The sequence below is a fragment of the Hemiscyllium ocellatum genome, chromosome 19, assembly GCF_020745735.1.
Source record: "Hemiscyllium ocellatum isolate sHemOce1 chromosome 19, sHemOce1.pat.X.cur, whole genome shotgun sequence".
Classification (NCBI taxonomy): Eukaryota; Metazoa; Chordata; class Chondrichthyes; order Orectolobiformes; family Hemiscylliidae; genus Hemiscyllium; species Hemiscyllium ocellatum.
In genome coordinates this window covers 3,313,494-3,328,232 of record NC_083419.1, presented here as the reverse complement: position 1 = coordinate 3,328,232, position 14,739 = coordinate 3,313,494, and the positions used below count along the sequence as shown (strand labels likewise).

General features: G+C 40.3%; 1 protein-coding gene across 1 annotated transcript in view; it reads right to left on the bottom strand.

Annotated features, from left to right (window-relative positions):
* The window catches only part of scyl2 (SCY1 like pseudokinase 2), a 57,008-nt gene that overhangs the window by 29,177 nt on the left and 13,092 nt on the right, over positions 1 to 14,739 (bottom strand). Inside the window, exons 3-5 of the mRNA XM_060839596.1 lie at positions 12,997 to 13,154; positions 12,744 to 12,888; positions 6,965 to 7,114 (exon numbers count right to left, since the gene is read on the bottom strand). Coding sequence (XP_060695579.1) covers positions 6,965 to 7,114; positions 12,744 to 12,888; positions 12,997 to 13,154 — 453 coding nt within the window. The remainder of the gene's footprint in view (positions 1 to 6,964; positions 7,115 to 12,743; positions 12,889 to 12,996; positions 13,155 to 14,739) is intronic.

The following is a 14,739-nucleotide window of genomic DNA, read 5'->3' as shown; positions in this document are numbered from 1 at the left end:
TCATCTATGCTGACGGGGTTAATCTATTCCAATTTGCCAGCATTTAGCTCATATTCTTCAAAATTCTTCCTAATCATATTCCCATCCAGATTCTTTTTAAATGTTGTAATGGTACCAGCCTCCACCACTTCCTCTTCCATACACACACCACCCTCGGGTCCTTTTTAAATCATTCCCCTCTCATCTGAAACCTAGGTCCTTTAGTTTCAGACTCCCCTACATGGGGGAAAAGACCTTGTCGACTTACCCAATCCATAATTTGGAGGTGGACAAAGTTAAAAGTCACATAACACCAGGTTACAGTCCAATATGTTTATCTGGAAGCACTAGCTTTCAAAGCACTGCTTCTTCATCCACCTGAAGGAGCAGCGTTTCGAAAGCTAGTGCTTCCAAATAAGCCTGTTGGACTATAACTTGGTGTTGTGTAACTTTTAACTTTACTCTATCCATGCCCCTCACTATTTTATAACCCTCTATACGGCCATCCCTCGGTCTCCGACACTCCAGGGAAGAAGCTTCAGCTTCTCTCTATAGCTCAAGTCCTCCAACCCTGGCAACAACCTTGTAAATTTTTTCTGAACCCTGCCAAATTTCACAACATCCTTCCTACAGCAGGGAGACCAGAACTGAATGCAGCATTCCGAAAGCAGCCTAACCAATGTTTTGTACAGCCACAAAAGACTTGCCAACTCCTTTTATGAACATAGAACAGCACAGCACAGTACAGGTCCTCAATGTTGTGCTGACCTTTTATCCTACTCTATGATCAAACTAACCCGCATACTCTTCATTTTACTATCATCCATGTGTTTGTCTAAGAGTTGCTTAAACACCCCTAATGTATCTGACTCTACCACCACTGCTGGCAATGCATTCCAAATACCCACCACTCTTTATGTAAATAACCCGCCTCTGACATCTCCCCTAAATCTTCCTCCAATCACCTTAAAATTATGCCCCCTTGCGATAGACATTTCCACCTTGGGAAAAAGTCTCTGACTATTTGCTCTTTCTGTGCCTCTCATTATATTGTACACCTCTATCAAGGTTGCTTCTCACCCTCCTTCACTCCAATGAGTAAAGCCTCAGCTCCCTCAACATTTCTTCGTAAGACACACTCTCCAGTCCAGGCAGCATCCTGGTAAATCTCCTCTGCACCCTCTCTAAATCTTCCACATCCTTCCTATAATAAGGTGACTAGAACTGAACACAATATTCCAAGTGTGGTCTTACCAGGGCTCTACAGAGCCACAGCATAACCTTATGGCTGTTAAACTCAATCCTCTTGCTAATGAAAACCAACACACCATACGTCTTCTTAACAACCCTATCAACTTGAGTGGCAGTTTTGAGGGATCGAAGGACATGGAATCCAACAGCCCTCTGTTCCTCCACACTGTCAAGAATACTGCCTTTAACCCTGTATTCTGCATTCAAATTCAATCTTCCGTAATTAATCACTTCATATTTTTCCATGTTGAACTCTATTTGCCACTTATGAGCCCAGCTCTGCATCCTGTCAATGCGTCATTGGCAAACTTACTAATCCACCCTTCCACTTCCTCATCCAAGTAATTTTTAAAACACAAAGAGCAGAGGTCCCAGAACAGATCCCTGCAGAACACCACTGGTCACCGAGTTCCAGGCTGAATATTTTCCATCTACTACCACCCTCTGTATTCTATGGGCCAACCAATTCTGCATCCAGACAGCCAGATTTCCCTGTATCCCATGCCTCCTAACTTTCTGAATGAGTCTACCACTTGGAACCTTACCAAACACCTTGCTAAAATCCATGTGCACCACATCCACTGCTCTACCTTCAATGTTTTTTGGCATATCCTCGAAGGATTCAATCAGGCTTGTGAGGCATGACCTGCCCCTCACAAAGCCTTGTTGACTATTGTTAATCAAACTCTGGTTTTCCAAGTAATCATAATAAGACTGACTGGTCTGTAGTTCTCAGGATTATCCCTATTCCCTTTCTTAAACAAGGGAATAACATTTGCCACCTTCCAATCATCTGGTATTACTCCAGTGGACAGTGAGGATGCAAAGATCATTGCCAAAGGCACAGCAATCTCTTCCCTCGCTTCCTGTAATAACTTGGGTATATCCTATCTGGCCCAGCAGACATATCTATCCTTATGTTTTTCAAAATTTTCAACACAACTTCTTTTTTAACATCAACCTGTTCGACCATATCAGTCTGTTTCGCACTATCCTCACAAACAGCAAGGTCCCTCTCAGCAGTGAATACTGAAGCTAAGTATTCATTAAGGACCTCCCCATCTTCCTCCAACTCCAGGCACAAGTTCCCTCTACTATCCCTGATCGGTCCTACCCTCCCTCTGGCCATCCTTTTGTTCCTCACATAAATGTAGAATGCCTTAGGCTTTTTCTTAATTCTACCCTCCAAGGCTTTTTCATGCCCCCTTCTAGCTCTCCTAAGTCCATTCTTCAGTTCCTTCCTGACTACCTTGTAACCCTCTAGAGCCCTGTCTGATCCTGGCTTCCTCAACCTTAAGCTAGCTTCCTTCTTCCTCTTGATTAGATATCCCACATCCCTTGTCACCCAAGATTCCTTCACCCTACCATCCCCTCCTTGCCTCAGTGGGACAAACCGATCCAGCACTATCAGCAAATGCTCCCTAAACAACCTCCACATTTCTGTAGTGCATTTTCCTGAGAACAGCTGTTCCCAATTTAGGTGCTCCAGTTCCTGTCTAATAGTATTGTTTCTTGTACAGGTCACACATTCCCCAGAGGTATCTACATATCTGAAGCCCTCCCTCCTATAATAACCCCGCAGCTACATGCTCATCTGTACTCACTCTCTGTTCTTAGCCTCACTTTTTGAAAACAAATATTGTTCTGCTCTCTCCTTATAGCTCCATAAGTTCCTGTGCTTCAGAAATTAATCAAGTCTTTGCTTAAAAATGCTTTATCCACTCCCTGTGGCTAAACTTTCCATGTCACCTGCAGAAACATGCCTTTTCTCTTCATGACAACTGTAAATCCATTATTTGTCACTAACACCCTATCTTCAAAGAAAAAGTTCCAGCTTTACTGATCCCATCAAATTCTATTATCCGACTTCAACAATTTGTATTAAATTTCCTCTTACCCTTTCTTCTCTAATGGAAATAGCCCCAGTGACTCAAAGCCTACCTCATAGCTAGTGTTTATCATTCCTGGATTGATCATAAAGTTCAAAAACGAGGGGGCAAATAACATTCATTAGAACTTCCACTTTGTACAGATTATTATGGATCAAGTGTCTCTGAAGTATCGCCATTTTGCAAATTTTTTTTACACCCCACTCCTCAGCCAAGATAACATGCCCAGTAAGTGCTGTGCACTGCACCTGTGACCCTTTTACAGCCCTGGTATAACGGATAACTCACTAAACATTTGAAGTGGGACGGGTGTTGGGGGGGGGGGGATTTGGTTGTTTGCCTCAGTTCAGATTTTGTCATAAATGAAACACAGATGTCACAAGAGGAGTCACAGAGATATAAAAATGCACAAGGTTTGCTTGCGAGTCATTGGCATAGTCACAGGAACTCACTTATCAATCATGCTCTGTCAGGGTGAGAGGCTGGTGTGGGAGAAAAAAATAGGAACCTCGAAGAATTTAGATCTATTTGGGACAGGAAAAGGGAGCTAAAAAGATCACAAGACTGCACACACCCAAATATAAGGGACAGTTCAGTGACAAAAGACCAAACCAACAACTACATTGGCAAGTAATATACTGTTAAGAAATACACAGAAAGTACTTTGTTTAGAACGTCCATTTTCATGCTAAGGTCCAGCTATTCATCTAAACTCCAACCAAATGGCACAAGCATCTGAATCATACAAAAAAGCAATTTTGTCCTGTCACGTCATATTTTAAAACTAAATGCTGTCCTTAACTTCAAGAGAAGGAAGACTAAGGTACAAATTGGGAAGAAAGATAAGCTTAGAACTAAGGTAATAGGGCACATTTTCCCAGTGGTTAAAATTTAGAATAATCTCTGGGTAGAGGACATTCTACGGGCAGTTAGATATTGGGCCTGTAGACAGGTTTCCATGAAAGGATGACTTAGCCTTAAGATTTCTTTCATCTGAGCTGATCTTTCTGATCTCACCAAGTCTGAAATAAAGTGCCAGAGCATAGTTGATCTTCCTTTACTGACTATTACTTCCATCAAGTGTTCAATTAAGTTCAAGGGCTTTCAAATATCACTTTTACAGAGCCTTTGGAATGCAATGCGTTTGCATCCACTCACATAACATTCCAGTAATATAGGAATGCCACAATCAATAGGTGAACAAAAGACTTGAGGCCACTGAGTGCACATTCAATGATCCTAGTTATCATATGATATAAAGGTAAAGAGCTATTGACTATGCAGAGAAATCTATCTCCATTCATTTCACAACAAGTGCTACAGGACTGTCGATACCATTTGGTGCACTGTGCTTGCACTGACCTTTCAAATAAGCATTATTACCCAGTGCCAGTCTCCTGCAATTTCCACACTTCCAGGCAGTAAATTCTACACCCCAACTACTCACTTCGTGAAAAAGTTCTCATATCGTATTTATTCAATTTGCAAATCAATTGATGACATCTCATTCTTGTGATGTTTACAAATGGGAACGTTTCTATCCAGCCTGGCCTCTTAGCCTTCTTCTCCCCAAAGAGAAAGTCCCAACTTCAAGCCATCCTCATTAATGAAGATTCTCATCCCAATTTTCTCCAATCTTTCTCTATCAACCTGTCTACAAGTGACCCAGACATGAGAGAAACACCTAGTGTGGAGAATTTGGAAAGTATAGGCCCAAAACACACTACACTCACTTTGGGCAAATTATCATTTAAGTTTGTTGTGTTGCTTGAAGGAATAGAGCGAAATGCCTCTTGCTTTACAATGTTGTAGATTTCAGTTACCTCACCAATGAAGCTTCCTCTCATTGGGGGTGAGGTTATTGAGAACTTCTTCACTCCTGAAGTAGGGCCTGCCAGCCTATAGTAGAATGTGGGCAACACGCAGACTTGGGTTGGCAGTTGACAGACAAATATCATATCAAATACTGTCCACCTCCAAGAGGTCCAACATCTGTTAACCTTCATCAACACTCACACATCATTAAGAACCATTTGAATGTGCCACTGACGATTAGTAGCTGGCATCACATCCCCAAAGGCAAATTAGAAATGGCTTTACCAGTGCCTTTACCATATCCAGTGAATGAACTAAAATCAAATAGTCAGACTGGATCAGACCAACATGGTGATGATGAGAACAGAACAGAAGCTGAAAACCTAACTTACCAAAGTCTCATTCAACCAGATGCAAGGCTTAAGTTACGAAAATGATTGAAATTTTAAAAATCACCTCACTGAAATGGACCTAGCTCAACAATTTGTATATTTGACTGATTGGTGTCATGTATGCAATACCTACACTCTATCACTAACACATCATTTGTGTGTATTATCTGCATGATCAAGTCCACCAGTTCAGTGAAGTTACTCTCTCGGCTCTGCGATCTCAATATTAAACAATTCCAGAACAGCAAAAGTGCTACATTGTCGCACTCCATCCTAATTTGGAAGTCTATTACCATTCCTTAATTTGTCTAGATTAAATTATAGTACAGGTTTCACAGAATCCATCTACTATCAATCCAGAAAACAACAAGGCATTTGTTCATGGCAAAGGAAAAGTCCCCATAGTCTCAGAGGACCATCGGGTTGTTCTTTCATTACAGAGAGGTTAAAATATCACCAGTTGTCTCAGGGTCACCATGCCCAGGCAAGTAGCAAGGTTGAGAAGGTGGGACATTGTTGGTGACCTCAGTCAGAACAAGAATTGAACACATGTTGTTGCTGTTATTCAATCACAAGCCAGCCAACTGAGGTAATTTATTTACTGCATCACTCACCAGTTACAATTATTTTTCAAAGTCCACCTTAATACTATTCACACGCCTCAGTTAGATATGAAAATTATACAGCGCATCCAAATGATGAAAAACCCAAGATGAGGACAGAGTTAAAAAACAAGCCCCAAGGAAATTCAGCAAGGTACAAGAGACAGAGTCCAGTGGTCATAACACTTGTCCAGCAACTCCAAGATCAGGAATTCAAGTTTTACAATTACAAAAGATAGTCAGAAAAATTCAAGTGGTTCATTTCTATCTTTTGGGAGAAGGAAAGCTGCCAAGTTTTGTGATCTAGCTGACATGGGACCAAGACCACACAATACCAGCCTGACTCCAGCACTTACTTGGGAGTTGGACAATTAATATTACATTGCCACGGCATTTGTATCACAGGAGCTGTGTTTTTTTATGAAAATGCTACGCCACCAAATCACAGCGTGAAAATATATCTCTTTTGAAAAAACATGGTATAAACCCTAAAATATATTCACACATGAATAGTATTATAAAATTATTGGGGATGCGAGGGCCTAGTGGTATTGTCGCTGGATTGTTAATAGAGACGCAGATAATGTTCAAAACCACCATGGCAGACAATGGAATCTGAATTCAATAAAAATCTGGAATTAATAGTCTAATGATGACCACGAATCTATTGTCAATTGTTCACTAATGTCCTCCAGGAAGTAAGCTGCCATCTTTACCTGGTCTGTTCTGCATGTGAGTCCAGACCCACAGCAATGTGGTTGACTCTTAATTGCCCCCTGGGTAATTAGGGATGGGCTATTAATGCTGCCTGGCCAGTGACACCCTCATCCCACGAATGAATTTATTAAAAAGCAAGACAAACTATTTAAATTATATTCAACAAAAATCAAAATTTTGCAGGTAATTCTTGTTCCCAAAGGAGCTTGCGTTTTCAGTATTAGTTTCTCACTCAGGAGAAAGCAGACCTTTTTGATAATGTCTTGTTCAAATTGTGAATAGAGAAAAGCAGCCAGCTGAATAACTCCATTGTCCTTACCTCCTGCTCTGAGGGATTAGATGAAGAGATGCAAAAGTCAAAACCCATGATTTTCCAGGCGCCACTTTTATTCAAAATGATATTCTCTGGTGTCAGGTTACCATGAATCATTTTCACACTGCTGTGTAAAAAGGACAAGGCTTCGCAAACCTACAGATTAAAGAAGGATGACATTACTGTATTCCACAGTTCAATGTTAGAATATTGCCTTAACTAAATTAAGCTTGTGCACTATGCCATTTGTTACATTAGGGGCTGGTAGATTGGAAATATAGCAATAAGATACTCTGAAAAAGGACAAATCTGTAGACACAAGCTTGCTGACATTATGACCAGGTGAACATCAGAGAAAACAAGACTCATAAAGCTTAACAAATTGACATTGAGAGGCTGTTGAAAATTGGTGCCCCCTTTAAACTTGCATTCACTTATCATTCCTATTTGTTGTTTCCTGTGCAGTGTGAGACCTCGTTTAACTGTGATACAATCGTAACTAGCCTTCTACCAGCATATTCAAGATTTACCAGGCACCACATTACCCTATTATGAGTGCAATATTTGTGAAAATAAGGTTTGTTCTTAGAAGAGATGAAAAATAACCTTCAAATGGAGGTCGCTAAGGGGACAAGAATAATCTGACATCATGAGTATTGGTTCTATGGTCATTCGCCAAAATAATTCAGACAATTGATTGACACAGACTAAGTTACCAGCCCCTGGAAACTGGCTTCATCAACAAGTGCTCAGGGTAGACGTCAGTCTTCATCAGACAGTCCTCAAAGAGCTGTTTCTCAAGTTGGAAAATGGACAAGAAGGGGAGGAAGACCCAGCAGAGACCCTTATACCTTAGCTACAGAGGAGAATGCTGCCTTCAAGGCTTTAACAAGATCAACACATTCCATGCCTCAAGCCTGTTATCATCTGCCAATACTGAACCACCCTAAGTGCTATGGTCGTATACTTTATCTGATTTCATAAAGTATCAGCAAGTGCTGCTCTGTGCATATTCAATAAACTAGCATAAAATTTCAACAAATTGTTATTTTTATTAGGTAACTGTGGTTACAAAACCCTAACAAGGTTGTCACAGTACATGGGACAATAAATGTAAAAAATCAAGTAAGTTGGAAGAAAGAATTTGCATTTCTTAAAACACTGTCCCTGTTTTTGCAACAACCCAGCCAATTAATTAGTTTCAACTGCAGGCGTTGTTGGCTTTTAGATGAATTACACAGCTGATTTGCTCGTATCAAGAATCCAAATACGACAATCAGATAAATGACCAACTTACAACAACAAACACCTGCGGTGCTAGAAATATGAACACTGAAGCTGCAAGTACTTCACTTCTTACCTTGCAGTGTCCATACTGATCAGGGAGATGCAGAGGGAAAACTCAATCAACACTTACCAGGGGCTTTTGTTTTAAGTTGTAACTGTTCCAACAGAACACATAAAATACTTGTTTTGTGCCTCATAAAAAGTCTTCAGAAGTGTACCAAAACATCACAGCTCAAGCGTTATTTTGAAGCACGCCTTTGTTATGCAAGTGAATGCATTTCTGGCAACACACCTTTTAAGATGTTTTCAAACCAACCTGTTCAGAGATGTGAACAAAAGAATGACAGGGATGCTTGAAATTTGAAACAAAAACAGAAATTGCTGGAGATCTGGCAGCATCTGTGGAGAGAGAAACAGAGCTAACAGGCTCTGAAGAGTCACTGGACCCCAAGTATTAACGCAAATTCTGTTTTTGTTCAGAGAGGTTATGACACACATCTGGGGCAGGTGAGACCTGAACCCAGACCTACAGATCCAGAAGCAGAGGCACGATCACTGCACCACAAGAGTCCATGAATATGCTAATAAACATATATTTCAGATGGTGCTGACAGAGGACATTAGGTACAACACCTTGCTCTACTCAGGCTAATGGCAGCCTTGGCTCATTGGGTAGCACTCTGAGCCAGTGAGCACAAAATGAAGGGTGACACTCCAGGCACTACTGAAACAGTGCTACATGATTGGCACTGCCATTTTTCAGTTGAGAGATTAAATTGAGGCCCTGTCAAAAAGATTCCCACAGCATTGTTTCAAAGAGGAGCAGGGAGTTCTGCTTATGTCTTGTCTAATATTAATTCAACCAATATCACTAAAACAGCATGGCCTGGTTACTTCTAGTTCTGGAGTGGAGTGTGATGCTGGCAATGTTTAAGTTGGCTGCAGAGTTTCCTACATTACAATAGTGCTATACTATTTCCTTTTCAGAATCTAACCACATGACTTAGGGTGAAACATTAAACTAAGTTTATAAATTTTTGTGATGCAAATGATACCATGATACTGATGTTCTAATTAATTCCCTTCCCTCTAACACTACCAAAAACATTTAACAGTTCAACACATTTGATTAAATACTGCATTAAAACAATAACTGCTCTCTGCAGTCATTTACAGTGAAAAAAAAATTGGTATATTTTAGAGAGATTACACGTCACACAATGGGTGAAAGGCTACCTTTCTATTATTTGATCATGGAATCTATCTTCCTGTACATCTTAATCCTCTTTGGAAAGAATAATTGCTGCTTTCTTGGACTTTGTGATTCATTGATTATTGTCTTTTGTAGGACATTGCATTTGTATATAATTGTCAGGTTTTAATATCAGAACAGAGTAACAATGGATAGGAGCCAATCACTGGTTGAAACATTATACAGGTATTAGTTTGCAGTCTGATCACTTTATGAAACGTTACAATTGAACAACTGTACTCTTCACGCATGACATCTTTTCACTTTGTTAAAAGGGAACAGCAACAGGTCACTTGACAGTGCAGAATCTGAATATTAATGCCACAACAGAAATGTTTGGTCAAGCTGGCCATCTCATACTGATCAGGACACTCAATAATGTTAATTTTCAAATAATCACATGAACGTATAATACGAGATGGGTACATTCTTTGGTAAACAAAAAGAATATGTGTATTTTTTGAATTTCCCACTAACTTGGACAGTTTTATCTATTCTTTCATGGATGTTGGTAGAACTGGCAAGGCCAGCATTTGGTGCCCATCCGAAATTATTTTTTAAACATTGATGGTCACTGGGCCATTTCAGAGGCACTTAAGAGTTTACCGAATTATTGCGGACCTAGAACTACATATAGGCCAGACTGGAAAAGGAAAGTAAGTTTCTTTCCCTGAAGAGTGGTAATGAATCAGATGGGATTTGCAACAAAGCATGACAATTGTTCACCATTAGTAACATTAGCTTTCAATTCTAGACTTTATTAATTTAAATTCTACCAGCTCCAAAGGTGGAATTTGAATGGTTTATGACACTGTCTTCTCTGATGCCTCAGTCAAATAGTCATCTTGTGAACCAATCAACTTCCTTTTTTCCAGTTGTATAGACTGTTATGAATGTTTGAAATTTGGCGTTTGTTCTGACGAGTGAAAATCTTCAACAGTACATCTCTCGTTTCAGCAACAGAACACAAAATCCAGTTAAATTTTTGTGTAGGTTGATACCATATTAGTTGGCATTTCCTTATAGTGTCAATCTAGACTCAGTGACAGCACTCTCTCCTCTGACCAAAATCATGCGCTCAAAACCCAGGCTACAGATTTGAGACTATAATCTAGATTGGTATGAGTGTTCTGCACTGATAAGATATCTTTTGAATAAGATAGCCCAAATGTGGTGGATGTAATGGATTCTCTGATGTGCTGGAAGGTCTGACTCCAGACCACAGCAACAAGGATGAGTTTGACTGGTTTTTCATATGACCCAACATGCCACTCAGTTCTAAGGCAATCAGGGATGGGCAACAATTGCTGGTCATAGAGTCACACCGTATGGAAACAGACTTCAAGCTGACTAGTCCATGTCAACTATGTTCCCAACTAAACTAGTCCCACTTGCCTGCATTTCACCCATATCCTTCCAAACCTTGCTTCATGTTTTGGAGTTGAAAAGTGTGGCGCTGGAAAAATACAGCAGGTTAGCCAGCATCTGAGGAGCAACATCTCAGGCATAAGCCCTTCATCAGGAAAGGCTGATGCCTAATGAAGGTCTTATGCCCAAAATGTCGACTCTCCTGCTCCTCGGATGCTGCCTGACTTGCTGTACTTTTCCAGCACCACACTTTTCAACTCTGACTCTCCAGCATCTGCAGTCCTCTCTTTCTCTCTACTCATGTACCTGTCCATCCACCAGCACAACCTCTGGCACTTCATTCCACCTACGAACTACTGTGTGTGAAAAAACGTTTTAATGAAGACAATGAAGAAGCTAAAATTAATGCTTGAGAGTTGAATATTGTATATCTACCTTTGCTTTATCATTGATGTGGTATGCTGATTTGAGATTTTTAACCCTCCATGTTCTCTGCACTCCTGCAACACTGGACTTTTCTGCATCTACAATTTCTTTCAGTGCTGGCTGTGCCCTCACCTACCGGAGCCTCACGCTCTGGAACCTGCTCCCGAAAACCTCTCCTAGAACACAATCCTTAAAATCAGCTTTTTAAACTTTTCTCCTCTCACCTTGAAAATATGTCCCCTAATCTTGAACTCCTCCATCATAAGGAAAAGACCTTTGTTATTTACCCTATTTTTACCACTCATGATTTTATAAATCCGTACAAGGTCACCCCCTCAACCTCCTACGAACCACAGAAAAGGTTCCAACCTACTATAGCACAAACCCTCCGTTCCTGGCAACATCCTAGTAAATTCTTTCTCAACTCTTTCAAATCTAATAATATCCTTCCTACAGCAGGGTGAGCAGAACTGCACACAGTATTCCAGAGGAAGCCTCGCCAACATCTTGCCGAACCTCAACATGATGTCCCAACTCCTATATTCAAAGGTTTGAGCAATGAAGGAAAGCGTGCGAAACGCCTTCTTAGCCATCTTGTTGTCACCAACGACAACTTCGTATGAAACGGATTCAACAAGTGATCTAGTCAGCATTTCACCTTCACCAATATGTGAAGAATAATTCATTGATCATATAAGAAGAAGCAAGTTGGGTGCAGGAGAAAGAAAGGACATGTTCTACTGGAGGGTGAGATTAAGTCAACTGGGAGGAAGTTCAGGTGGAGTATAAACATTAGCACAGTTGGGCTGGGTTGCATGGCCTGTTAAAGTGCTGTGCAATTTTGTTGCTGTTTCTGGGTTTCCTTGTGCAAGCTGACTGTTACACTTGCCTATTTACCAACAATAAATGCACATTAGAATTACAATTATTAGCTCTGAAATGTTCTAGGACATGAAAAAAATTGCAATTATTTTCCTTTAACCAGTAAGACTGACCTGAAAATGGGAAGAAAGGAGATGAACAATATCATATTTTAGTCTGTGGATACTGTCGTGTGAAGCACCATGCATGTTTATAGAACTATAGGACAATTAGCAATTTTGTGAACTGGAGATTGGCCAGTTAAAGCAGCAGCTGCAAATGTGTTGCTGGTCAAAGCACAGCAGGCCTGGCAGCATCTCAGGAATAGAGAATTCGACGTTTCGAGCATAAGCCCTTCATCAGCCCTTTTTCCTGATGAAGGGCTTATGCTCGAAACGTCGAATTCTCTATTCCTGAGATGCTGCCTGGCCTGCTGTGCTTTGACCAGCAACACATTTGCAGCTGTGATCTCCAGCATCTGCAGACCTCATTTTTTACTTACAGTTAAAGCAGCAGGTTGAGGCAGACATGCAGGACATGCAGCAATTATTGCACCAATATAACTCTTGAACAAATGTACTGGCAATTCACCTGCAACAAACCGAATTTGATTTCCACATCATAAAGCTGGTGCTCTTTAATTTCTGCAGGTGTAGGACATGGTAGGTGGTCGTAACAACCTAGGACATTGGCTAAACTTGCAAAAACAGGCTCCGTGCAAAAGGCTAAACAATCTCTGTAAAGAAAAAAGAATCAGTTAAATCAAAAAATAAATATTAGTTTATAAAAACAAGTTAATGTTCATTGTTGGTCATGAAAATAAGTAGTATCAAAATTCTGGTACCTCGACTCCTCTAAAGGATGCTGCACTGTCAGTAGGCGTGGGTGTCTCAGCCTGGTGAGCTGTTGCACACCTTTTTTCAGTAAATCAATGATGAGATCCTTTTCAAATTTTTGATATTTCTCAATTAATTTTTTATCAAAAACAAATACAGCTACCTCCTGAAAAATGAAAAGACAATGAAGAAACTAGGATCAATGCTTGAGAATTGAAATGTTGCACATCTACCTTCACTTTATCATCGATGTGGTATGCTGATTTGAGACTTTTCCAACGGAACCCTCCTTGTTCTCTGCACTCCTGCAATACTGGACTTTTCTGCATCTACTTTCTTTCAGTGCTGGCTGTGCCCTCACCTACCTGGGCCTCACGCTCTGGAACCTGCTCCCGAAAACCAAGCTTTGTATCATGTGCCCAAAATTATCCCATTGCATAGCTCAATGTCAGATTTTGTCTGATAATTCTGTTTCTGTCAAGTGCTTCAGGCAGTTTTTCTATGTTAAAGCACTCCATCAAACACAACACGTTACTTCTGTACCATCAAGGGGGAATTTGAAACCATACACTTCCATTTTGTTCAGTAGAAATTTTGCAAGGAGAATTTCCCTGATAGCATTGCTATGTAGTAGTTGAGCATTCTGCCGGTGTGTTAATATGTGGCACAAAAACTTATGACTTGATTGTTGAGTTAGGTCCTAAGCAGGGTAGCTATGTAACAAAAATGTAAAAGCCGGAATGCAACTCAGTACTGAAACTGGTCATGCTTGGAGCACAATTAAAGACAGCATCATGAGGCACTACTTAATTCCCAGGGTGCTGTATAATGCTGATGATTAAGTAATCAACAGGCAGTCTCAATAGAGTGGTTTGAATTGAAAACTAAAATGACCCATACGTCATTCCATATGCAGATAGGCTGAAGAGAAAAAGCTAAGAAATTCAACAGAGACACTGCAGTAGGATGAACACAAATAAAGATAACGAAGCTACAAGCATACAATTTTAGGGATAATAAAAATGAAAGCAATGAATTCACTGGATTTATTGTCAACATTAGACCACAGCAGGAGCACAGTGTGAAGTTCAGAATATCTCATTGTAACAAAAATCCAGAGGTCATGGAAAGCACTAAGCAAAGTAGTATTGGAACAATGCCAACAAAGGGGGTTTACATTTGAAAGTTGTTTATGCAGTGTGCCTGTGCAAATCCCAAAGCACTCCATAGCCAATGAGGTCTCTTCAAAACCTGCAGTCAATCATGTAAAGTGGGAAACAGGACAACAAATTTGCTCTCAGCCAGTTCTCACAGAGAGTATGTGCTAATGACCAGATCATCTTTTTTGATGAAAGCTGAGGTATTAATATTAGTGGCATGAGGGATAAAGTCTCTATTCTTCTTTGAAACAGTGCTGTGGGTCTTTTAAATTGACCTCACAAAGAGGACCCAAACTTCAACTTGTATTCACGTAGCACATGGAGATGCCATGTGCTATGTTACTAGATCTTATACACTCAATATCATCCACTGAACTCAAGGGACGAGAAGCCACAACCGCCAGACTTACAGGAAAATGCTAAACACTAAGCTGCACTTGCATGTACAATAGATGGCCTACACAATACCACATTTCACACTATGTCAAATAAAAGTGCAAGTTCGAATAATTTTCATTATGGTAGATAGCACCCTATTCCACAGAATCCAGATGTGAACAGCCAAGTACAAGTCAGCAAGTGTTGGTAATG